The sequence below is a fragment of the Passer domesticus genome, chromosome 1 (genome assembly GCF_036417665.1).
Source record: "Passer domesticus isolate bPasDom1 chromosome 1, bPasDom1.hap1, whole genome shotgun sequence".
NCBI lineage: Eukaryota > Metazoa > Chordata > Aves > Passeriformes > Passeridae > Passer > Passer domesticus.
Window position 1 is genome coordinate 124,522,394 of NC_087474.1, and position 27,258 is coordinate 124,549,651.

General features: G+C 37.5%; 1 protein-coding gene across 2 annotated transcripts in view; it reads left to right on the forward strand.

Annotated features, from left to right (window-relative positions):
* RAB2A (RAB2A, member RAS oncogene family) overlaps positions 1-27,258 on the forward strand; it is a 98,744-nt gene that overhangs the window by 64,128 nt on the left and 7,358 nt on the right. For both annotated transcript variants that reach the window (XM_064387211.1, XM_064387200.1), the window contains exons 2-6: positions 4,382-4,453; positions 7,844-7,911; positions 17,240-17,322; positions 18,666-18,758; positions 22,257-22,368. In XM_064387211.1, coding sequence (XP_064243281.1) covers positions 7,864-7,911; positions 17,240-17,322; positions 18,666-18,758; positions 22,257-22,368 — 336 coding nt within the window. In that variant the 5' untranslated portion in view covers positions 4,382-4,453; positions 7,844-7,863. The remainder of the gene's footprint in view (positions 1-4,381; positions 4,454-7,843; positions 7,912-17,239; positions 17,323-18,665; positions 18,759-22,256; positions 22,369-27,258) is intronic.

The window sequence follows — 27,258 nt, forward strand, 5'->3', positions numbered from 1 at the left end:
ACCTAATAAAATGTCATTTTGTTGTTTAGATTTTGAAATACTGTTCCAACATTTGTAAGATTTTTGCACGAATATTGGATTGGTTTAAGCTTTTGGTTTATCCATTGAAGCAGAAATCACTTTGCAAGGTTAATGGCAAAAGCTATTTCTGGTGTGACTTACAGGTTTTTTGTAAGTGAGGTGGTGATTATGTTCTCCAGTGGGGCAGTTTTATTTAATTGGTGATATAGAAGTTATCTGTGTATATAAACACTGTTCACACAATCACCTAGGTTGGAAAAGACCTTTGAGATCATTAAGTCCAGCCTATGACCTAACTTAACACCTCCTCATCAACTAAACCATGGCACTGAGTACTGCGTCCAGTCTTTTTTTCAGCACATCCAAGGATCGTGACTCCACCACCTCCCTGGGCAGACAATTCCATTGTCCAGTCACTCAGTGAAGAATTTTTTTCAGATGTCTAACCTAAACTTCCTCTGATGCAGCTTAAGACTGTGTTCTCTCATTCTGTCAGTGGTTGCCTGGAGGAAGAGACCAACCCCCACCTGACTACAACCACCTTTTGGAAAGTCATAGAGAGTGATAAGGTCCCCCCTAATCCTCCTATTTCCAGGCTAAACACCCCCAGCTCCTTCAGCTGTTCTTCAGAGGGCTTGTGTTCCAAGCTCCTCACCAGCGTTGTTGCCTCCTGGATGTGCTCAAGCCTCTCAACATCCTTCCCAAACTCAGGGGCCAGAACTGGACACAGCACTCAAGGTGTGCCCTCACCAGTGCCAAGTACAGGGGAAGGATGACCTCCCTGCTCCTGCTGGCCACACTATTCCTGACACAGGCCAGGACACCGTTGGCCTTCTTGGCCACCAGGACAGCTGGCTGTCACCAGTACCCCCAGGTCCCTTTCTGCCTGGGCACTGTCCAGCCACACCATCCCCAGCCTGTAGCACTGCAGGGGGTTGTTGTGGCCAAAATGCAGGACTCGGCACTTGGAAATGTTAAACTTCATCTTACCGGACTTTACCCATCCATCCAACCATTCCAGGTCCCTTTGCAGAGCCCTCCTACCCTCTAGCAGATTGGCATATGCTCCCAGCTTAGTGTCATCTGCAGATTTACTGATGGTGGACTCATCCCCTCATCCAGATCATCAATGATGACACTAACAGGACTGGCTCCAGCACTGATCTCTGGGGGACACCACTAATGACTGGCTGCAGCCCCATGCACCACCACTCTCTGGGCCCAGCCATCCTGCCAGTTGTCAACCCAGTGAAGAGAGCTCCTGTCAAAGCTGTAGACTACCAGATGTTCCAGGAGGGTGCTGTAGGAGACAGTGTCAAAGGCCTTGCTGAAGTTCAGATAGACAACATCCACAGCCTTTCCCACATCCACCAGGTGGGTCACCTGGTCATAGAAGGAGATAAGTTGGTCAAGCACGACCTGCTCCTCCTAAATCCATACTGGCTGGGTCTGATCCCCTGGCTATCCTGTAGGTGCTGTGTGGCACTCAGGATGATCTGTTCCTTAATCTTTCTGGGCACTGAGGTCAGGCTGACTGGCTAAAACACTGATTTAGTTTTCCTAGATCCTCGTTTCCAGCTCTTCCTGTGGATGGGCATCACATTTGCCAGCTTTCAGTCATCTGGGACCTCCCAGCTGAGCTAGGACTGATGGTAAATGATGGAGAGCAGCTTTGGAATCTCATGTGCCAGCTCCCTCAATATCCTGGGATGGATCCCATCTGGTCCCATAGATTTGTGAGCATCTTACTGGCTCAGCAGGTCTTTGACTGCTTTGTCCTGGATAACGGGGGACTATTCTGGTCCCTGACCATCTACCAGCCCAGGAGGAGAGTTGTCCTGAGGACAGACTGTCTTTCTATTGAAAACTGAGGCAAAGAAGGTCTTTAGTTACTAAATTCCCTCTCGCATCTAATAGAGAATAGAGATTGTCCTTGCCCTTCCTTTTGCCATTAGTGTATTTATAAAAATATTTTTATTGTCCTTTAGAGAAGTGGCCAGATTGAGTTCTATCTGGACATTTGTGTCTCTAAGTTTTTTTTCCTACATGACCTAGCAATTCCCTTAAGCATTTCCAGAGATACCTGAACCTCCTTCCAAAATTCTCTTTTTTTTTTCCTTAGTCCCTTCAAGAGCTCCTTACTCATCCAGACTGGTCATTTTCCTTGTTGGCTCATCTTTCAGCACATAGGGGCAGTCTGTTCCTGTGCCTTCAAGATTTCTGTTTTGAAGCATGCCCATCCTTCCTGGACTCATTCTTTTAAAGGGCTGCTTCCCAAGGAACTCTCTGAACAACTCTCTTGAATAGGCCAAAACCTGCCCTTTGGAAATCCATTGTGGAAGTTTTGTTGATGCCCCTCCTTGTTTCACCAAATATTGAAAATTCTGTAATTTCATGATCACAGTGCTCCAGATGTCCTCCAGCCACCACTTCTCCCACCAGCCCATCTCTGTTTGCAAACAGCAAATCTAGCCTAGTCCCTCCCCTGGCAGGCTCGCTCACCAGCTGTGACAAGAGCTGTTCTTTGAGTAGAATTATTAATATTTTAAAATTTCATGCAGTTTTGTGTTCTGTCCCTACAGCTCCCATACTCTGCCTTTCTCTGTTTCTTTCTTTTTTACCTGCAGTGCTTTCTCCCACTTCTCCTCAACTTCTCTTATGTTAACTAATTTTTTAGGAACAGAATCTATACCTACTTCAAAGCTGCTTGTGTTCTGACAGCTTGCCATCCTAAGTCAGAAAGCTAAAAAAAAAAAAAATCTAGTAAGGCAGATGCTGCAGATTTTACCTTGGACTACAGTTCCATGCCACTCTGTTATTGATCTGCTGGCTGCTGCATTTCTTTTCCCTCATTTGAACTAACTCTTAGGCTTGTCTGAGCCTGCATTAAGCCATTTCTGTTTTCTTTGTCACTCCTCTTGTCAGATTAGCACACTAACCCAGCGGACAACTGAAATTGCTTCAGAACTCATTTAAGCTGTGTGCAGAAATGGACAGGAGCATACTGAAGAGAGTAGAGACAGCAGCACTAGCAACTGGCTTAGTCTGTTGGAATTGCTGCCTTGTTTGGGATATTAATCTGAGTGCCATCAGTTGGCCACAACTCATTTTGTGATAAAACTAAATGCAGCTTTCCTATTTCTGTTAGATTTGGTTGAAACTGGCTACTGGTCTTAGAATTAAAGTCCAAAATAAGATAGGTGGTGATTATATTTCTGTAGGCTTTGTTTCCTCATTAAGCCACACTAAAAAACTTTGCTGAATTTGGTACTAGAAAGACCAGTGTCACTATATGCAAACCTCTGGTATGTGTATCTTTTGTCAGCAGTGTGGCTCTTTTCCATATCTCTGTGTTTGCTATCTTTTCTTACTAGATACGTCTCTTATGATTAATTGTTGCTGACCTCTAGTATGTGGCTAGAATAGCTTTATCTTGCTGGACAGATAAAACAAAATACAGCAGGAACTGGGATGCTACAATGTAATATTTGATAATAGCTCAGAGTTTAAACCAAATATATTGCTGTCAAATTTTAAGGGCTGAAAAGATGAAGTTTGACTGCACAGAACAGGAAGAATAACCCCTCCATGTAAAAGAAGGAAAGAATTAATTGTAAAAAGTAGTATATTTACAAACCTAGGTAGTTTGAGTACTCCTGCTGACTGTATTAACTTCTGCTTTTTTGTGTGTTCACATAGAGAAGAAATTGCCCATTTGCTGACCAGTGTCCATGTAATGGGAAGTAGTTACACTGATTTCTGACACTAGTTGGTTGTCTGAGGGGGATGGTGTTTGTGTTACCTGTCTGACTGTCATGTAAACTCAGCTGCCGTTTCTTGGAGTGCTTTTTGGCCTGTGTGGGACCAGTGGGCAGCAGCACACAGTGGTTGTAAGCAGCCACAGATATGCTGTGGTTACCTCAGTAGATAAATAAGATATATGGGAGACTGATGTTATTGAGGATCTAGTTAGCTTGGAAGAAAGCTGGAAGTACTGAAGGAGAAGCAGGTAAAGGGTTTTGAGGAGTAGCAAGCCCTGTAGTTATTGAGGAGAGAGGATGTGGAATGGTACTTTGAAGGTCTGTTAGAAAACTTGTTTTCCACTTAATTTTAAAGCAAAACTACTTTTTTAAAATAATTTTGTTCAATTTTTGAAAATACCTGGTTTGATTATAATGTTTCTAGAATGTTAAAAGCTGTAATTAAAAAGTTTCATACACTTCAAAGTATGAGATCTATACCTTCAGTTTTAGTAATTAATTTTACGTAACTTGTAGTATTTCCTTAAATTAATTTCTATTGGTCCTTTACAGACTTCTTTAAAAATTTGTTTAACATTTATTTCTTTTCTTTCTTTTAGGTGTTGGGAAATCATGTTTATTGTTACAGTTCACAGACAAGCGGTTTCAACCAGTCCACGATCTCACTATTGGTAGGTCTTTTCTGTGCTGCCCACTATTAGTAGTTAAGGGGTCGGGGTACCTCAGCATGCATTTATGAGTTTGTTGTGCTGCAGAACTGCAGGATTTGTGCTGTATTAAGGTGGCAGTGAATCTCTAATGAGTACTTGTTAGCTTGTAGAGTCAGTTATGTTTTTTTTTATTGGGAGGGTACAATCTAAAACAATTTTAAAAGTTCATAGCTGCAGTATCTAAGCTGTTTCTTCAGCAAAGCGGGCACAGAAGAATTGTACAAGCTTGAAATGCACTGATAGTGATGGAAGTGGCATTTTTTTGCTAGGGAACACAACACTAACTTAGCCACAAAACCTTGAAGACACATTACAGATAAACTGTAGCAAAGTTACCCTTAAAGATGAACAAAAAAATTTATTTGGGAAGACTAACTTTTGACTAGAAGACTGAAGTGTGTATGTATTTACTTTTGGAAGGAATAGGGATTTTCTTTCCCAGCTCTTCAACTGTATGTGGACTGTTTGTGTTAGGTATGATTTGATACTGGAGGAATTAATACATGTTGACACATTGCCTCTGATCTGACTAACTACAGTAAATAATACAAACTTTTATTTATCTTTCCACGCAAAATAAGAGGAATTGTGTTGTAGTAAATTCTTCTGAGGGCAGGTTTAGTCTGCCGATCACTTTTGCTGTTAAGCATAACAGATGCTAGTCTCAGAGGAGGTTGCAGAACCTTTCAACTTGTTCATGTTCTTTCAAGGAACCTATCAGCTTTAATCATGAGCCTTGCACAAAATGTGTCCTAATCTCTATTTTTAGTTTGTGCCCTGGGGTAGGTAGGCTTCCTATGTTTGGGAGTACTGAAATAGCTGCTTGAAATATAAACAGATTTTCTTCATGTAACAGAACGTATCAGGTGGTTTGATTATGAATTCTCTTTCTCTTGACAAGACCTTCCACACCTTGTGTGTGCCTGTTGTATAGTACAAATTCTTTGGCTAACATGAGTTTTCAGATATTTGTGAGGTCTTGGCAGCAAATAGGCTGGCTGAATAAAGAGCCTGAGTACTTTAGGGAGGCATGACTTATTATCATCTTTTCTTCTTTAGGCCTGCCAAATATATGACACCTTATGTATCACTCATGCGTTTGGCAGCGCTGTCACCTCAGACTGATAGGCGTTGGGAAACAGCTTCACCTCAGCAGGGTGGTTGTAGTGCCAGTTCTTTGCTTGGCATACAGCTAGCTGAAATCTGGGAGCAGGGCAGAAATTGAAGCTAGTAAGATCAGGAGGTGAATCTAGAAGCAACATAATGAGGGATGTCATAAGAGAGCCTGGGAAGTTGCTTGAAAAGGAGGGAAGAAGGATTTTAGCTTTTATATTTTTCATATATTTGTAATCCTGCAATTGTTTAGTGTATAACTCTAAACTCCACATAATGTTAGCTACTGTTCTCAAATTTTGGTCAGACAAAAACAATTCCTTTGTAGGTCTGGAAATCAAAGACACCTTACTGTGCCAGGCCCTGAAATGTAAACAGAAGTGATGTGGGGAGGGGAGCAAACATGGGGTAAATGATTTCATTACCTGAAGCTGTAATTGGAAGATATGCCAATGGACCAAACTTACAAAAGTATGAAAACCCGTGACTGGTCATCCATTTTTGGGTGTAGCCCCTGGGGTGGGGCCTTTTCTGCCCAAAATGTACCTGAAGGCCCTTCAATAAATATAACTGCTTTTTTATTCCCCGTGATTTTGTCTGGCCTCTGTTTTTAGGTAGTCCCTGAAGGCATCGGAAGAGGCTGGAAATGCCTCCTTAACTGTGAGGACATATGTGTATTTTGGCCAGGTTCTCCCAATTACCCAAACAGATTAGGAAAGACAGATAAATAAAGAACATGGGTTCAAAGTCATATGAATGCCCCTGTGGGGGAGATGTGGTGGGTTGAATTTAACTAATAAATGCCCTAATGGTTGTATTGAAAGTCCTGAAAATGTGTTAATTAAATAAACCATTGTAAGCATTCTGGCTGTTTTGCCCACTGCCTGTAAGACATGTCCCTATTATAAACCTGATCAGCTTCTATTCCTTCTTTGAGAACAAACTTGATGTCAAACTGTTTGTGTTTTTTGAAATTCAGTATCTTTTCCTGGCATGTATTTTGATGGAATAGTATAAATATGCTTTTAATTTTTTAATGGGATTGTGTGCAGAAACTAAACATATTTTAAATTATGGCTGAATTTAAATCAGCAGCTCTATAGTCACATTTCGAGATCAGGTAAAACCTTCAATGTGTACATGTATAGTAGTCCAAGGACCTTCCCCTGGCTTTGGAGTGAACTTTAGGAAGAGCAGTGTCATTCGCCTGCTTCCTCCTTCCTGCCTCTCCACTTCCATTCTTTCAATTTCTTTGCATACGGTTGCTGCAAATTATTTGTTTGCTATAGATCACAGTGGTCTTTGGCCAATGGCTTTTGTTTGGCTCCAGTATCCTTTTGGGGGACTCTGCCCCTTTCCCCAAAAGTCATTTCACAAGAAGCAATACTGTGCCCTCAAAGACTCTAAGCAAGCTCTTGAAGAGACATTTGGAATATTTCAACTCAGGGCTGCATAATTGGAAGTCTTGAGTCCACGTCTAGACAATGACCAATTTTAGCAAAATGTCAGCTAGTAGATCAGTAATTTTTTTTAAAATAATGGTTATAGATTAATGGAAAGTTAGTCTTTAAATATGTCCACTCTCTAGCCATTTGTTTGATTTTAACTGCTGCATTGATAGCCTCAATTTATACTTGATTTTCTTAATGATCTCAAAAGTGCTTTAAAAATGGTATAGAAGGCTGAATTTTTCACTGAAGAAGTCACTTTTGTTTATTTGGAACACACTTTTTCCCCCTCAGTTACAAAACTTGTTCTTTAACTAGCTAGAATTTTGGAAGTAGTTTTTTGCTTAAAGAACGGGTGGATTTTAATTAGTAGAGTAATAAAATTGTAGGTGACTTTGTATGCTCCCTTAATAGATTATTTTATTGATAAGGAATTGTAGGTTTCATTTCTTCTGAACTGGCCCCAGCAATCTGTCATTGGTAGAGTGTTAAAATAACTGTGACTCTTCAATTTCCTGTTAACATTCAAAAGGGTGTGTTTCTCCCTCTAATCTAGAGCTACTAAGTGGTTTGGAAAACTGTTGAAAATACCTCCCAGACATTTGGACAGTAACAGTTACCTTTCTTCTAGAAAGCTCTTTCAGGCTGGGGGAAAATTGGCTAAAAGCAGGTTGTGAAAGAGATTATTTTCCTATGATGTTGACTGAACTTATGTTCTTACTTTTGTAGTACTTGATATTCTTCTTTCTGATGTGTGCTAATAATGTAATGTTTTGTAAAATCTGTTCAGGTGTAGAATTTGGGGCTCGAATGATAACTATTGATGGAAAACAGATAAAGCTTCAGATATGGGATACGGTAAGTAATAAATCATAAAAATTGTTTAAACATATTGCTCCACTAGCTTTTTCTTTGTTCTGGTTAAGCTCTCTATCATCAGCATTCATAGACTATGTACTTTGTCTTGCAGCTTTCTTTGGTATCTATGAAGTTAAAAAATTGCTAATATATCCTTCTCTTGTTGTGATGTATTGTTTGGCATTTGCACTGTAACTTCCTCAAGCTTTGTCAGATTTATAAGACTGGAATTCATACTGTCTCACTATTTGATGAAAGTCTTCTATATTTCCAAGAACTTCTATTTCTCTACAATCTTTCTTTGTGCATTCATGCAAGATTTGGTAAAGACAAAATCCTGTTGTGAAATTGTGACGTGTCTGCTACCTTTAATCAAGAGTTCTCTAGAGGAAATGTTTGCATTTCCAAGGTAGAAGAAAACACATGGCTCACTTTTCATAGAAGACTTGAAAACACAAGTTCAAGACAGAAAATATTTCAGTCAAGAAGGGACTGGTGAATGCTTTAAGTTTCAAAGCACTTTCCAAAATTCAGACTTTGACTTTTGAGGGGGTTCAGGTTAAGAACATACATTGCCTATTCTTGTGTTGTCAGTCACTTCACTACAAAGCAGTCAGCATCACTGTCTACACTTGTGATGAAGCATGTTTAAGATGTTCATGCTGGTAGCTATATCTTTTAAATGTATTTGACTGTTCCCTAAGATAGAGTTGCCTGTTTCCTTTTCTAAAAGCATTTTAGGATACCTTTAGAAACTGAAAGGTACGTGATCCCTAGCCCATGTATGTGCTTTTTTTGGTACAGCAAATCAGTGGAGGAACGTGTATTCATATATGGATGCCTACATATGTGCATGTGTATTTAAAAATGTAAATAAAAGTAATATTTCAGTGAACTTCATAGGTAAGATCTTACATATTTTACAGGTTCTTTACTTGAAATGGCATCTAACACCTGTGCCTCGTTGGAAGTTCTAAGAAAAAGGCATAGAAAGATATGACCAGCTTACTTTAGGCTTTTTCTGCTCTGAGCATTTTTACTGTTATAATTGTGGATTGCAGACTACCAAGGTGGCTGAGTATTTTTAAGTTCAATAAACAAGTAAATCTCTGCATAAAAAAAATAGCTTCATAATCAAACCCTTAGTATATTGTGTGACCATATGACTACATACCTATATTGGTCCTTGTTTTCTAAAAGTGGGGTAGATTGTCTGTAGGCAAAAGTACTAATTTTACTACTGGCTTTGGAACTGATTCTGTTAATCTCCTTAGATAATGAATGAACTTCAACTGTGTTTCAGTAGATCATGCTTTTCCTGGTGCCTCTGACTCAGTGACTCTGCGGTCTGGCTGTTGTCTTGAATGCATGCAAATTGTCCAGCCAAAATGGCAACCCAAGAGCTTTTGACTATAATTTATAAACTTTATTTGAGTGGGAAGTTTTTTCTGGCTAGCTTCTTAAGTATATCATACATAAATTAAAAACATTAATTGAACGCTTTCATTCACTGATTAGGCTGTATGCTGATGTTGTACTTAATAATTTATAAATTATATGCAGTGAATGACAGTATACTGGCCTTAGTTAAAAGTTTAACTGTATGCAATGTGATTTTTAAAACACAGGATATTTCTGTTCTAATCCTGTTTTGGTTTGTTAGCATATCTGAATTCCACTGTATCATTTCTGACCTTGGGTACCAAGGTGTTGAAGGAATAGCAAAAATAAAACATGATGAGGTGATTCTTAAGGGATTTTACTTATGAGTGTTAAGGTACACAAGTGTCCATAATGACTAAGGTTACTGTGTTCTGTCTGCATTGAGCATTTTCTGGTTTTCTGTTAGCCAAAACTGGTAGCTGTTACTCATGTTATCTCTATATTTATTAAGCTGTAACAACTTCTGTTTGATGAGAGAAGGTTCATTTTACACCTGTTGCTAAGGAAACACATGAACTATTTATGGTTTTGGTTGGTGCTTACTGAGTCACAGCACTAGCCCTTCTCTTTTTTGGTGCTAGCCTTATACATCTGCTTTTAATCCATCACTAAAGAGGATGCAGCCTGAGCAGAGGCATAAGAAGTAGAGAACTCCATAAAAGTTGTTTGGATTGCTTAACAATGAACTTGCTTGCTTAAGAGAATCAAACTAAAATTCAGGCTTTTCTGGCCAGATATTTCATGCAACGGTGCTCATTTTGTGCTGTCTTCAGCAGATCACTGCAGCCCCAAGGAAAGCCCTGTTGTAGTAATGGAAACACATGGCAGCTGCAGCATACCTCACTGCAGGAGTATGTTGCACCTTACAGGGACAGCTGAAGCTAACACTGTTGCATGTCTGTGAGATCCGTTTGTGTGTCCTTGTATGATAACTCAAGAATATTTTACTTTTTCATTATCATCCTAGTTTGGATTAGGAGCATGTTACAGAAGTTAATTCTGTTTACTGCAGTCTGTTTTCCATGTGGGAGTACACAAACTGAATTCCTTTTGAATGAGGCCAGACTGGAAGGTACGCTTAAAGAATGCACGTATGCCTGTTAGAAATTGTAGTCCAGTATTTGGTCCTGTGAGCTGGTAGTCTAGTAAAACTAGAGTGATGCAAAAACACACCTAGCCCCAGCTCCCTCCTCCCCCAAAAACCCTACAAACAAAAATCTACATTCCATGAAAGATACTCAGTTTGGCCTTTGTATTCTTAATGTCATGTGTAGCAGTCTCAGCTCTACTGCTGTTCATGTCTGCACAAGCAAATAGTGTCCTGTTGTTCTCTCCCAGCTGCAGGCTGTTCTGGATCTCCCCAGTGCTGGGCTCTGCAAGCTTGCTGCTGTGTGTGCTGTGGCACGCCCAGGTGTTTAGCTCTGTGAGTCTTTGGGTTTCACTATCCCTTTTCAGTGTTTTTAGGTCTGTAAAGATGAGGTGTTGGACCAAATTGTTTCTTTGTGTGTCTTTAGATTATTCCTTCTCTTGAGTCTTTTGTCTTAGTAATGGCTTCCAGTAGCTGGATGGACTGAGAAAACTTTTGTCCAAACTGCTTAGTTGGTAATAGCCTATTATGATAAGCAACTCTTTTGTGGAAGTGTGGTGTTTGAGCTAGTGTCAGCTGCACGCCTAACTTTTAGAGAACTAGAAGTGGTTTTACAGCAGCTAGTAAGGATTAAAATGACTGTTCTGGAAGCTGTTAAGGTTTTTGAGTTTAAATAAGCTGTGTAGATAAGGCTGGTTGTCTTGTGGCAGCAGCATAACACTAAGAAGTATTAAAATTGCTTCTCCTCAGAAAAAGTTCATTGTTGTGGAGAGAACTGTGCTTGTTACCAGGCTGAGTCAGTGGCCTTGGTTTTCTTGTTGAGGGGGATGTTCTGTATTGCATTGACTGTTACTAACAAATCATTGTTGATGAGGAAAAATAAGCAGTAATTGAAAGAGGGTATTTCTGTCAGACACTGCAGTAGGAGAGCTCTGTGATGACACTGAGTAAAGATGATGTTCTCTAAATTGCTATGAATATGAACTTTTCCTGTGTACTTGAATACTATATTTTTAGTATCTATTTCAATTTATTGCATGGAAATTCATTATTTAAAAACATTAATTCATATAGTACCTTAGTCCTGCTTAGACAGGCTAAAATTGGTTTTTATAAACTAATTTCAAGTAATTTCTTGATTTCCATACAAGTGGACTTTCTAATTGAATTGATAGCGTTTTCTTGTAGTTTGAGAGCTTTATAAAACAGCATGTTTGTGGAAGGCTGCGGCATAATTGTTAAAGGTGTATTTCCCATTCAGGTATTCTGAATATGCTAATTATTCTTGGAATTTAAGATCTATTTCTTGTGTTTGCAATTGGCTTGGTTCTGTTAGAACCAAATAAAGTTCTATTCATTCATTAAATGAATATTGATCCTAGTGTCTCTGACAATTGCTAGGATATAAGGTTCACCCCCAAGAGCTCTTTACTAACTGTTTACTTCATATGTTTGTGGGCAGCTGGTGTGTTTTTACTACATTTTTACTAATTTGACTCTTGGTACCTGCATGCATATTGCTGCATCTCATGACCCTCTGTTACATTACTGATGTGAAGTTGCAGGAAGAACTTAGAGAATCTACTTTAGTTTCTGAACCTAGTCTGATCACCAGTCACAGACTGTTTGCTGCCACATGGGAGGATTAACTTATTTCTGGATCTGCGGATTGAAGGGTGAGGCAGAGAGATCTGTCAGTTTAATAGTTATTCCTGTTGCTGTTTGTTTAATACGACCATCATCTGAACTTCAGTGCCAGTAGCTTAAGTTACTGTTCACACCCATGATGTCACTTTAGGAAGCTGAGGCAACTTGATATGCTTTCTAGCTTAGTGTTCATAAACCTTTGTCATGCTTAAATGTATTTGGTTATTGAAATACTATAGTATTGGCACGTTGTTTTCCGAATTGTTTTTTGATTTCTTGGCAGCTTATCCATATTTTCTATGATAATTACAAGATTTCTACAAGAGCAAGCTCTTGCTTAGGGTGAGGCCTTAAATGGGAAGCATATGAATCACTTTTTTGCACAGTAGAACTCTGATTTTAATGAGGGTTGCTACTTAAAACCTAAAGGCTTGAAATACCGTTTCTTTCAAGTTATAAGTGTATTTCTAATAATGGAAGGCTAAAGCTTTGTTTCTGCGATGTGTTGGGAATTGCTCTGGCTATCTAAGTGGCATTTATTCAACACCAGCAGAAGAAGCAGATGTACAAATTACCTGTATTTAGACATATGTACAATTTAATCCTTGGAGATCTGTAGTCCTCTTGAAATTTCAGTTCTTACTGCATGCTGGCAGAGTTATTCTCAAGCAACATGTAACTTGGCTAAAGCCATCACATAAATTCTGAGACTTTTATATATTATGATAGATTCTTTTTCATAAGCGCTTTTAGTTCTGTTTTTTTGTTTGGGAATGTTTTTGCTGGAAACAGCAGGGGTTGTTTTTTATTTTTACATTGGTTCTGTATTTGTCCTCCATGCTAGTAAATCACCTTAAAGTTCTTTTATTTTCTGGATTGGAGACATGATTGCAAGAAAGATTAATGCATTTGTATAAACAAGTTGACATGTGACGAAGAGGCTGTTAATGTATTTATAACTTCCAAAACTATATTTAAAGGTATGTATTGCTTCTCTTTCTGGAACATTTTATTCCAGGGATCAACTTTGTGGAGTAGTTCCCAGCTGGCATCTGTCACAGGTGGTGTGACACTTGCGAGTTGTTTATTTCTTAAATGTCTTTTTAGTCTTCTTTGTAACATAGGAAAGTGTAAACATGTAAATAATTATTCCCAATGTGAATAAAATGTTCTGTCACCAGTTTTGAACATACCACAAGTGTATGCTGGTTTCAGAGTGAGGGAATCTAGAGCCACTAGCTAGGTGTGTTGTAGTTCTCATATTGCATGTGGATGTGTACAATAACATTCCCTCCTTATAAAAAAACTATTGGTCAGCTTGGATGCTGAAGGCCTGCTGGGATGTTCTCAGATAACTTGGGCCTTGAAGAAACTTTACGAATTCTTCATCATTGAGAATAGAGAATTCAGCACAATTAATGGACTATTTTCTAGGGAGATACACTGACATGGATGCTGGTGTTTTAACTGCTTTCTTGTCTCTTTTCATTTTTCCCGTTTATAGATTCAAAAATATGCAGTTAAGGGACTTGCAAGTAACTCGTTGAAAACAAAGGCTTGCCTGCATATTTTGCAACAGATGCAACTACACTGCATACTTGGAAATGACACCAAGATTTCCTGTGGGAATAGTAACATTTGGAGTATTTTTTTTTAATATGCCAGGGATACTGTGTCCATGATAACGGTTACATAGCTTAAATGTTCCTGAAAACCCTAGTACAGGTCCTAAGTGTCTCCATGTATCTTAGTGACCTGAGGTGATTGATAATGCTTCATGTTCTGCTTACATTGTTATTTTCAAATCATGTTTTGGTCTTTATACTGAAGTATACTTTGAAAAGCACACTAGATATACGTCTGTGCAGTTGAAGCAGGGATTAAGATTTTTGTACTTGCTTGAAGACCTATGACTTCTAGAACTGTCTATATAGACAAGTCTCTGCAATCAGAAAGTTTGGTTGTTTCTGTGAACCATTATGGTATGAATTGTAAAACCTTACAGGGTAGAAAACAGCCAGAAAAGAATGTTACTTAGCACTTCTAACATTTCTTGTTTATCAGAGGCTCACATTTTTTCATGATTAGTGAACTACTTATGTCAGACCTGGCACCTGTTTCTCTGAAGAGAGAGGATGCATGTTCTAGGTTCCTGCAGGCAGCCATGTCTGAGCTGGAGTTTCTGTTTGTGAGGTAGCTGTCAGGTCTGGCTGTTACCAGAAACATCCTCCATCTTCCCATTTCCACTGCAGTGTCACTCTGACAGTGGGTGTATCCTGGAATTGTCATGAAGCAAAAGCTTGTGTCACCTGTACTGGATGTAATATGGCCTTGGCAAACACCCTGTTTAATGTTTGTTTCCTGACTAGTGCCCCTACTCTTCCTAACACCACAGCCCCCTGCCTCCCCCATCATCTGTATGTGGAACTCTCAATCTTGAGCCAGGGGCATTGGAATAGGGGAGCTCCAGAGGTTCCTTTCCCACCTCCACTGTTCTGTGAGAGAAAACTTTTTAATATGGAAGAGAAATAAAACAAGTAAGTGCTGGATTTTACAGGAACATGAAGGGGATGGTAATAACAGAAGTATACTCAAGATAAAGGGCCCTTCTCTGGTATTGAAGCTGATTTTAATTTATACTGAGCTTCTGTACTGCTGCCTCTATCTGTTGCTCTTGTAACAAGCACCTAAACTTGGGTTGGTCTTTCTTTGTAAGACTGATAAAGTATAGTTATAGTACACTCATGGTTTTTTAAGTCAGTTTTGACTTCTTTTGAAATAGCTTGTCCCCCTTGGACACAAGGGAAGTGGACGAAGAAAACTGTCAGATGAAGAAGAAAAGTAACAATGATGCTTAAAAATAAAAAAAAAAACTGTGGAAAGTATGCTACACACCTAACCCTGTGTTTGACCTTCTATATTGACCTAGATCTCGTTCAGAATGATACTGTTCCTTTAGCCTTTACTACTACTAGTAGTAGTAAATTTTATATATAAGGGGTTTCTATTGTATAATACATTTTTACATTATAGATAAAACAAACATTAGTATCATGGAGCTTCTTTCCAGAAACTCAGTTTTCTTTTGCTCAGAATGAAATGGAATTGAGTTTGTGTTGTCCATGGGTACATGTAAACATAAATTAATTATTGCTAGATGGACAGTGTGATCCCTTCACCAAAGGAGGTACCATTTTCCACCCTTTGCTTAAGGAAGTGGTGATATTTAAATTTCACCATTGTCAAGTGAGACACAATTAAAATGATTACAGTAGTTTCAGTATTTATGTACTGAACGTTTGTAAGTAATTCTTTTAAGAATTCACAATTCATACATTTTTGTGAGATCTGCTAGAACCTCTGAAATATTGCTTGACCATGATTAATTTACTCAGGTATATGAACAGTTTTGCATGTCAGGATGGAATTTATGAAGGTGTAACAGGCAGCCTTAATGTGTTAGGTGAAGTCCAGGTCAGGTGTAATTTTAGGCAATGTATGGAATACCCTGGTAACAGTAAGTTGTCTGTTTAGGAGGGAAATGTTTCATTTATCTACCATCCACTTGAGCTAGTCACCACACCAAGAAAAGGTGGTAAAGCTTACTTGAGTTTCTATGTAGGAAACCAGGTATTACACTAAAAAACTGTTGTTTATTTTTTACTACTTCTTGTTGTGTTCTACTGGTTGTCTGTATCCTGTTACCAAAGTTTACATGAAGATGTATTGGTCTCTTGGCCAAGAGCATATGTGAGTGTATTCTAATGGTGTTGATTAGATTTATACTGTATTTTATAACTGTTTCCACTGGAATGGCTAAGATAAAATGTTTTCTTAAATAGAAGTTACTATTTATTATGGAAAATAAGGATGCTCTCTGAAGACTGAACACATCTAAACTTGTTGTGCCACTGTTCTTGTTGAGTGACAGTATCTAGATCAAGTTCTCTTTGAATTTAAGATGCAGTATTAAGAAAAGTGCAGTAACTGTGGGAAGAAAAAGTTGTCCATATTTTGTAGTCATGCCTGAAGGGTTCCTTGTATTTGATAAATATTTCATTCTTGTGTTTAATGTTTTTAAATCAGGGCAATTTCCTATAGTTCTACAGATTTACTGCACATAGGGGTTTTTTCAGCATTAGTATTTCTTAAGCATGTTCTGTGTTATCTTTGAATTATGCTAAAACATCTGTTATTGCTAAATATTAGAAGTAAATATTTCTTCTAGCAAGTGTCAAGTGCTAGATAGCTCTTCTGAAAAACATGAGCATGAAGAGCTCAAGATCTGCAACCATGAATATTTATTTTTCAGGACTGTATTCTTTTGAGCATGTTCTTTTAGGTGCTAAGATTTTTACAGAAAACTTTTCTGTGAGAACTATCTAATTTATGTAGACTCTGAAGTTTTTCACAGTCCATATGAAGATGACTCTGGCATCTGTAGCTGCTTTGACAAGCATTATTTATCAAGTACAGAGGAAATTTATTAACTGTGGAGCAGAATTGTGTAAAATTGAATTCACAACCATTTTCTGTTTTTTCTTAATAAAATGATTACTAAAAGAATTCCATCTGAAGACTGTTGAAAGCTGGCTGCAGTTTATGATATAACGGATAAAATCTGCATCCTTGGCCTTCCAACAACCTTTACACCAGCAGATGGTGGGCGTAAAGATGTCATTCATCATTTATTTACAATGGACTTTATTTATTCTAGTGTCAACAGCTGCCCCAGGGAGCGGGTTATTGAATTCAAATGTGAAGCTCTGGGTTATTTGCTTCCTTTCAAATTTGTCTTCAGAGCTTAGTTGCTAGGAGTCCATTCTGTGCTCTAATAATGATTCATGTATTGTGAAGCCATTCAGTAAATTGGGTTGTCAGGGATTGCCAAAAAAGGTTTAGAGGTCTTGTTCCGATTTTTTTTTTTTCTTTTTTAACAGCACTGTGCTGTAGTTGGTCTCTTCTCCCTATGTGCCTTCTCTTGCTGCTGTTGGTGACTTTGTCCCCAGTTGTCCCCTTTCTGATTGCCCATCCATACTCTTCCCCATCTCTCAAAAGTAGAATTCTATGAACCTGTGATTCTAAGTTCATGGTTTTTGGGAACAAAAAATAAGTATTAGATATGAAGTAATGAAACTTTGTGTTTTACAGGCAGGGCAGGAGTCCTTCCGTTCCATCACAAGATCATACTACAGAGGGGCTGCAGGGGCTTTGCTAGTGTATGACATTACAAGGTGAGAATTCCAACTGGATTACAGTGGTATGCCTTTGTAGAATTGTGCTGTGGTGTACAGTAGCACTAAGTGTCTCATCTAATTTGGCTTTTTGTATAGATACTGGTAATCTAACATTGTGTCAACGTTCTTTAAGTGCTTTAATAAGATACAGCATATGTAACCTATATACTTCCAGTTTTCTCTCTATAGTAGTTGAGAAAGCATGCATAAAATCTCAGGAAAAATGAAATAAAATATTTTTATAAACTATTGACCATCAGCCTCTGGATTACCTTAATTGAGAAATACCTGAAAATGTTTCATTAATTCCTTTCTAGATTTTTATTATCATGAGGGATATTTTTTTCTTGAATTATACTGGACTACTTTTACTGAAGTGCTATTCTGCAAAGGAGTGAAATAGTAAAACATAGAAGTTTGGCTATATAAAGAATACTAGGAAACTTGTTACATTGCTGTATTTATGGTGGTTGAAAAATACGGGTCTTAATCTGATACTTTTTAGTAGCTGATCAGAAGTTACTAAAGTTTCCCTGCTATATTAAATAAAGTATTGATATGCAGTTTATCTGTAAAACTGTGGGTACTCTGCCTGGTTTATGAAAATGTTCAGGCTCCAAAGTCCTCTTAAGTTGTGTGCCTCCTTTTGTGGGTCTTGTTGTTGCATTGAGCAACCACTTGTACTAGAGATTTCCTAGATATTTTTCCTTTTGTTCCCTTTTTACATTTAAATATTGAAGCAGCATATAATTTCCTTTGGATTTCCAGTAAATTAGTCTTTGATTAATAAATAAAATACAATACCTTAAAACCACTCTACAAGTACGGGATTTATTACTTAGTTTACACCTTCTGTAAAAACTGTAATGTGTCACATTTGTGTACCTCAATTTAAAAGATTTCACTGCTAAATTTATGATTCAGCTTATAAACTCACATAAAAATTATCAACCATTTTCTGCTTTCAGTTAAACAAATATTACTATACGAGTATGTGTTTATTTGTGCTATTGTTTGGCTTAGGTTAAGCTGATGGGTACTTTTAAAATTCTGTTCAGTTTTTATATGTATATAAAATTACAGATTCTTACAGCTCTAAGAATCCTTTTTACTTTTTGTAGCAAGCATGTTTTCAATTACTTTTTAGGCAGAGTTCATTAACACTGCTTGTTTGCTAAATTTTTGTTTGCCTGTTCTCCCTCTCAAAAAGGGATTACTAGCTTTTATCCCTAGAGCATGTGCACTAATAAATGAGTTGGTTATTCAAGTAGAAAAGTGGACTAACAGGGAAAAGATTTATTAAAATACTGCTTTTAATACTCATTCTCTTCTGTACTTAGGAGGGACACTTTCAACCACTTGACAACTTGGTTAGAAGATGCTCGTCAGCATTCCAATTCCAACATGGTTATAATGCTTATTGGAAACAAAAGGTAAAATTTTATTAGCTGTTATTTTGTAAGAGGGAAAGATTTAACTTCTCTGTATTGCAACTTTTGGGTTTTCTTATTTGTAGGCAATATGTTAACTTCAAATTCCCTTCTGTCACTGTGCATGGTTCTGTGGTGAACCTAAAACCTTTCTTACTCAAACTAATACAATGTGCAGCACATGGATCAATAACGTTACATTCTGAATATCTGTTTTAGAAGTAAGTTTATTCCAGGGGATTTATTGCAAACGTGTGAAACAATGGACTATAAGAGTTATTTTACAATATGCTTTTTTGTTTCTGGAATCACCCATTAGGAACACCTAGATCTCTCCCTTACAAAGAGAATATGATTCTTAATTTGAGGTGTTCTAAAGGGCTTTAGTTTTTGGTTAAGTATCATATCAGAGAAAATATCATTTAAAAAAAAAAAAGCCCATAATACAGGACTCACATCAAAAACTTCTCTGAGGTAAGAAGTGCATACCTCAGTGATTGAGACGTTTCTGGTTTACAAGCCCCTTCCATATTCTGTACCTTTTAGCTGGGATTGGGGTCAGAGAGTGCTTTTTCACTGTTTCCTGGTAAATTCACTTACTTGGTCTTCTCATGAGCTACACTAAAATTATTCCCTGTTGATGCTGAAACTTAGTAGTGAAAGTCTTAATAAAAACACATCAGTGAATATATTATCTGTAATTCTTCTAGTTCTTCTAATTCACTGGATCTAGTTAACTATGATCCAGTGAATTACAGCATCATATCCAGATTTTTATTTTCTGGATGCAGAATTTTTTCAAAATATCAAAAACATCAGCTCAGAATTTAATAATCCATTAATTATGGGACTTTGTGTAATTGGCTGGAACTTGTGCCCATGCCTCAATAATTCTTGAAGGTAAAGATGCCAGTTGAAATAATAGTGTGTACTCATGCCCCTGAAAATTTCATGAGCAAACACATAATTTCTTAGATACTACTGAGAAGCAGATTTGTGATAGTGAGTCTGGGTTTGCTGTTCGGGCCTGTTGAACTTCCTATTTTCTTCTTCTTCCCCCTCTTCTTCCTTCTGTTTCCCCCATTGCCCCACCACCCTGTACCTCCTCCTGAAAACCATGCTACATATTAAGTAATTGTCAAGTTTTTCAACTTTTTTTTGCATTATCTGGTAAATGACTAACAACTTTCTTTTTAATTGAGGAATGTGTCAAGCATAATCTTGACAAATTAATATAAAAAATGTAACCCTGTTTTATTAAATGAAGCTTTGGTAAACCCGTGATGGCCCTGACCAACTGTTTTTATACTTGTGTGAGTAAAAATATGGCACTGAGAGAAATGTGTACTGTTTACTTGAGATAAGTTTGCATGCTTAATTGACATCTGTAACTCTTTCTGATTATTCTTAGCTGTTAAACTAAATTTTCCATGTCTTGTATTCTGCGGATGCAGACTGATTTGCTACGTTCAGTTAGCCCAGTAATTCCCAATTGCAACTAGGTTTTATTCAAACAATAAATTTACTTAAAATGTGCACTGTAAATTGTTGCAGATTAAGGTGCCACATGAACTAAGAGTATTAAGAGTTAAAATTTTAAGCTTTTTAAAAGATACTATTTTCAAGAAGGGCAGGAAGAATACTCTTTCAATTTTATTGCATTATCCTGAAAGAGTTCTTATGGTAGGACGCGAGACTAGAGATGGGTGGAAGGAAGAATGTGTATGCTACCAGGATAGTTTTGAAGGAATAAACACTGCTCTTATGACTCCCAAAAGTGCACTTGACATAAGTTTGTACTATTGACTTATTGCTGGATTTGAAGAGTGTTGAGAATTTAATTTGAAATATAATGGCTGTTTGTTGAAAACCTTACAAATACTAGTGTTAAAACATTACAAATACTGTACTTAATCTTCTTTCCAGAACAAAGCATAGCTATATTGATCTAGTAAGACCAAATGCTTCGAATTATTGGAATGGAGAGAGGAAGACAACTGTGGTTAGTAGAAGCAGTTAAAGATCTTTAAGAATATGTTTAGGTATCAGTATTGAGTTTTGATTGGGCTGTCATTGCAGTTTTTGATACAACTGCATTATTTCAAGTAAAAAGTTACTTGTTTATGTTCTGTCATGGAGATAACACTGTAGTGAATCAAGATTTTAAATAAGGTATTTTTGAGAGTAGCATGGTAATAACAATTAAGGACATTGCTCAGGTTCAAAAAGATAATGTCAGCTAATACTGAGAGTGCTTAAATATAATGAGCATCAACTTCAAAATTGTTTTGAGAAGATATTTCTTGTATCCTTCTCTTAAAATTTTTAAAATATTTAAATAATGTGCTGAATTGTACTGACTCTGTAACTCAGCTAGCATTTAGTTAAAAATTGCAAAAACCTACTTTGCTGTAAAATATATGCCACAGTGAGTATTAAATTTTTTAATATATGTAAAATTACAAAGTTGACAAAAACTGAAGTCTAGCATGATACATTTTGTTTCTATACTGACTGCACATTAAATATATCTATTTGTACACTAAAAATAGTTAAAAATTTCTATCTAAGAAGATATTTATGCATGTGCAATTGAGAGGAAAATTCGTTTAAATATATATCTTACACTTATACATGAGTAATAAGTATATCATTCTTATTGCTCAAGATGTAATATACTTACAAAGAAGGACAAACTGAATTCCTTGTTATTAAAGAATCTTTAAAAAGTAAGGGTGAAATACTTACGTCTGTATGACTTAGAGAAATAGATTTGTCTCTAGTTGTCAAGTCCAAGAGGGGTTTTTTTTCTGCTTTTTTGGGTAATAATTTAGAATTAAATTTCTTGGAAAGCAGGAAGCAAGAACTTGTCTAACAGTCACTTCAATTTCTTTTGCTGCTGGAGGGCCAGGAGTTTCACAACCTAAGTGCTAACTTACTGGGAGAGAACAGCTAATGTAGTTCGAAAGAACTTAATTCTGCTTTTAAGTTTGGGGTTTTTTATCAGAGAAGAAATTGACTGTATGAAGTTTTGCTACTGAATAGAAAAAAATAACTTTATATTTTAAATTATGTTTCATATAAATAACACATTTATAAAGCTCCTTTATCAGCTCAGCTTTATAGTATTGAATTGGTAGATAATAATATAATAGAAGAGAGTGATATATACTGAAAGTACAATGTCTAAAGTTAGTATTCAAGGAATACCTAGATAAATACACACTCATCCTGTAGAAAGCTGTTTAATGAAGTATTTGATAAGATTTATGTCAGCTAAGGTGTATAGCTCAAGTAAGTGTGATGCCTGTGACTATTCCATATACTATAAGTGCAGGGTTTACAATAATTCTACTTTGTTTAAGGGCTTGACAAGTTATATACCCAAGTTCTGATGGTGGCTATTGGCTTCTCAGGCTTATAAGCATGTCTGTGAGCAACAATCTTTATATGGACATGTTAGACCATGTAATTTAACTTTTCTTTTTTCTTCTGTCTTAGTGATTTAGAGTCTAGACGAGAAGTTAAGAAAGAGGAGGGTGAAGCATTTGCACGAGAACATGGACTTATCTTTATGGAGACATCTGCCAAAACTGCTTCCAATGTAGAGGAGGTAACTTTGCTCAACACTGGCTTTTTACTAAAACAGTTTATTTAAATTACACTTGTTTGTATAGATTTCCTCTAGATTTTGGGTTCCTTAATTTGGAATTAGCTACTCTTTCTATCATGAGAATAATATGTATTATATATTATTCTGCGTTGTAATTGATTACACAGCATTAATTATATTGTTGAGACTTCCTAATTGTGAGGTTTTTTTGAAGTATTTGATCAGAGAAATGGCTAACTTCTATCTGCTATGAAATCTAAGAAGTAAGGCTAGAATAGATTTGCTAGTCCAAAGCAAGCCAAGCTGTTGGTATTCTTGGCAGATGTCACTGTAACCTGTTCTTAAGGCTCCTGGTATATCACGAGCTCTTCACAGCAATCTCTTGTAGTACTTTGCTATTTGTACTGTCATCATCTTTCCTGTATACTACCTGGTAGGAATCTTCTTCAATTTGCACACAGCTTCTATTTTCTGTCCTCTACAGACCTGCTGAAAGAATCATTGCCTTGGTTACTGTAGTCTGCTGTGTATTTCAATAAGTTTTTCAGTTCTTGCTACTTTAAAGAAATTAGGTCTTTTCAAGTTTGGCTTATAGTTCACATTTCTGGACACATGTGAGTTCTTGCATCTCTCACTGTGGTTTACTGCCTTCCTTTCTTGAAGGGCAGTCATGGTGGGCTGAGCTCAGCTGCAACTGAATACCCAAGTTGCTCACTCAGTGTTTCTGTCCAGCAGGATAGGGGAAAGAACCGGAAGAGCCAAGGCAAGATAAAACTCAAGGCCTGAGATAGTTTTAAATATTAAGGAAAGAGGTGGATGAAGAGTGACAGAAAGGCAGTCACAACTTCATACAAACAAATTGAATTTCAAATTAGATTTAATTTCTCTGAGAACCAGTGACTTTGACTACTCTTTGGTTTTTATTCTTGGGCATTATATCATATAATGTGAAATACCCCTCAGGCCAGCTCTGGTCAGCTGTCCTGGCTGGTTTATGTGCCCCCACTCTTTTGCCTGCCCTGAGCCTAATCACTGTCAGGAGAGGGCAGCATAAGAAATAGAAAAGCTTGACACTCAGCAGTAGCTAAAACATCAGTGTGTTATCAACACTGTTTAGTCATAAATCCAAAACACAGCACCATGGAGGCTGCTGTAAAGAAAACTGTGTTGTAGCCAGACAAGTGCAGTGGTGGACCAAGAGCTCCAGCTGAGATGCTAGTGCTATGTACAGCAGAAAGATTGCTTCACATTGTCTTTCAAGCCCATAGTCGGTTCATCCACACAGATCTTTCTTATAATGACATAGCTTCTTATACTACATAATCCATCCCTGTTCATTTCCAAAACTATCCTAAATTCAAAATGCTGTGTGACCAATGAGGTATGCTTTTAGTGGTAAAGCCTTTTAGTTATAAAATATTTAAGTTTTTTGAAAAGTTACAGTAAGCTAGAGATAACTTCCACAGAATTCATTACTACCTGATTCTAAAATTATCACCTCTTTTTGCATCAAAAAATACGTCCTAGTGAATGAATTGTCCAGTATCTAATGCATCTCTGATTATCAGGAGGCAAATGAGCATGAAGTTCTTCATCAAAAAGTTCACATAGAATCCTCTCCTTGTGTGAGTGCTAACTTTCTAATTCTGGTGGAAAAGCTTTAGGATATAATCCTTTCCAGTGACAGTCACATGCATTCCGTCAATGGTGTTCTCAGTAAACGCAAAAAAAGTGGCATGATATAGAATAGTTAAGAGCTACAGAAGCAAAATCCTAACCTCTAGCAGTTTCTTCATATGAACAAATCAGCTTCTGTTGCTAATGTTTTTTTAAGCTGTTTCCCTTGTTCAATCCTTATTTCCACCACTGTGGGATACCTTAGTAAATCCATAGCTGGAGAAGTACACTGACCTTATTGGTGCTTAAAACAGTTTAAAATTGTTCATTATCTTCTTCAGGGTTTTGTTTCATTACCTATGTCTTGAACAGAAATGGATGATAAGGAGTGGAAAACATTCTGCTGGCTGTTTGTTTTGTGCAAGGCTGTTGGAGAAATTTCCACCCTGTTTGCATAATAGGTAATAGATGGTAGGGAGTGGGAAGTAGATCTTTCATAGATACTTCGAAGACTTCTAAGAATTCGTTGTGACCACAGGGTTAAATCATCATATTTCATGTGAAATGGGATTGTGTAAAAGAGCTTCTGCATCATTGAAAAGATAGAATGGTTACTGGAGGCAGCTTAGGTACAGGCTTGTTATCTGACTGCAGTGCAAGGACAGTTGAAGGTAGTCTCCTCAGCTGTATAATATTTATTTGAACAGGATGTTGTTGTTGATTTCCTTTTAACCTCTGTCTAAAGCTGTACAGGTAGCCAACTATCAAAATATTACTGGCTTTTTGTGCTTCTCTTTTTTTCTCCTCGGTGATTTCTAAGGTGATTGTAGTTAGGGCAGTGTACACTTTCATGAATGGCTGTGGGCTTTCTCACAATAGTCTTGTTAACTTTTAGAATCTTGGTTAACATATTTGCTCTGCTGTGTTGAATTGTGGATGGGTGATGTGCATTCTGAAACACTGTTTGCAGACTTCAGTGTTGCTTATTTACTTTTTCTAAGAAAACACCATGATGTCCATTGGGAGGCTTTTCACTTGTACACATGTAATTCTGGGGTCTGAACCCCAGGCAGGTTTGCACTTGTTTTAATCATAGCATCCATTACTTTCTGACCTCTCATTAAACCAACACACAATATATAAGAATTTTTTTGTCTCATTTGCAAGAGACGTTAGCCATTTTATCACATTAGTTTTTTTCATTGATAGTTCAGCAATAGTTTGTGACTCTTAATTGTGCTCTTACCTGCAACCTGCTGAGAGTTTGCTGAGAGCTTACTGCTTGGACAAGGGCAGAGTAGAATCACCAGCATGACCTTAGAGTGACCATGTAGTCCCCTACAGCACATGGTGCTTAACTCTCTGTCGCTGGCATATCAATGGCTTGAATCTATTTATGTGCTCTGATTCTCAAGAAGTAAGGATACCTAGCTGTATTTGGGAAGCTACAGTAACTTAGTGCATTATTATCTCATTCCAGATTGCTGCTTTTAATAATGATTAATGATGTGACCAGTCCTAAGCCAGAAAGTTTTCTGGATGCTGGTCAAAGCAGTGCTAAACATCACTGTTCAGAAGCTGGTCTCACTTGAGTTGTGCCAGTGTACCACTGACTGCTGGTGTGGGAGTTGGTTTTAGTAAGTTGTTTCCCATATGGAGGGGTGCCTGTGCCAAACTTAAGAGCATTGTTTGTCTTATTCCAAGTTGTCTGTACATAAATAGAATGCAATAATGAATTCATTATTTAGGATTCAATCTGAAGAGACTCATGGTTTCCACTGAGCAGTGGAGCACTTCTGATACGTGGAGATTCATTCAGTGTTTCTGTTTCAGTCGTAACTTAATTTTCTATTCAGACAGCTTCTTTCATGCTTTTGCTTAAATGAATAACAAATATTCAAAGCTCCTGTAGCTTCAACAGTGGCACAGATAAGAGAAAGAAGATACCCTTTTGTAATATTCTGAAGGGTGAAAGTGAAAATTTCATGGAAAGATTAGATTCTGAGCGGCACCTAAAGTTGAACTGATTTTTAGAGTGTTTTATTTGCCTTCCAACCCTTCTTGAACACAACTAACAGCTGGGAAACAAACAGTTGTTTGACATGGTAATATAGTAAGCAGGGATTTATTTAATAAAACTTAAAAATCATAGAATGTTAGTAATTTTCATAGCAAGGTCAAGTAACACACAAGAGGTAAGGGACTAGCACTCACAAAAGAGCAGGATCTCTAGGTCATGAGTCTTTGAAAAAAAACCAAAAAACCACCCACCCAAAAGTTTGGTTTATCTTAATTTGTATCAAAACCAGTATTCCTTCAAGTTCCTGGAAATCAAAGTTCTGTGACCATTCAGCTGTGCAAAGCTGACATCTTAGCCAGTTTCTCCCATGAGAAAATGGGGTTGAAGCTTGTGTCAGTTCAGCTGAGGAAGGGAGAAGGGGCAGGACACCTGGCTGTAATGAGGATACACAGGTTTTAGCTCTTGCAGCAATTCCTGGGATTGGGCCCCAACTTCACAATAAGGAACACTGGCTCTGCCATGGTTCTTGGGGCTTCTGGGCATCTCATGGTATGATGAGAATAAAAGGTCGCAGTTAACTGAGTGTTTCAGTCTTTATAGAAGAGCATGATACTGCCTGCCTGACCTGTAGATTGCTGGAGAAATGGATTCTTAGTTCTGGGGCGGGTCTATAATTTTTGTTTTCCTTCAAGTATTCTGTCCTGAGTAACTGTTCAACAACAGTTACAGGGCTTTTTAAGTCAGTTTGAGCTCTAGTAATTTGTATCAGCTCAGTAAGTCTGTCAGAAAGATTGTGCATCAATGGGGAGATAAATTGCTGTCGACTTCTGGTTTATGTTTCTTCACCTATACTTCAAATATAAGGTTAGGAATGTGTTGGGGTGCTTTTTGGGGTGTGGGTTCATTATAAAGCACCTTACTATGCTTACTAACCCCTCTGCATCCCTTTTAGCATGCTAGGCTTCTTCCTGAAAGATAATTTACTTGTAAAAAGCATTGCCTTGCCTTACTGTGGGTGCATAAAAGAGCTGCTCAGAGTTTTGGAATCTCACTTTATTAAGTAGCCATCCAGCACCACTTACACACCGGGATGTGAATACTTTAGGCATAAATCCATTTGTTGTCTATGTTGTTACTGTTTCCAAATGCATTCTTAAATAGTAGAGTAATCTAACTATATCATATCTTACTGCTAAAAGATAAGATAGGAAATTGGAGGGGAGGAAGAAAATTCTAGGTGTTGGCTGAGTCAT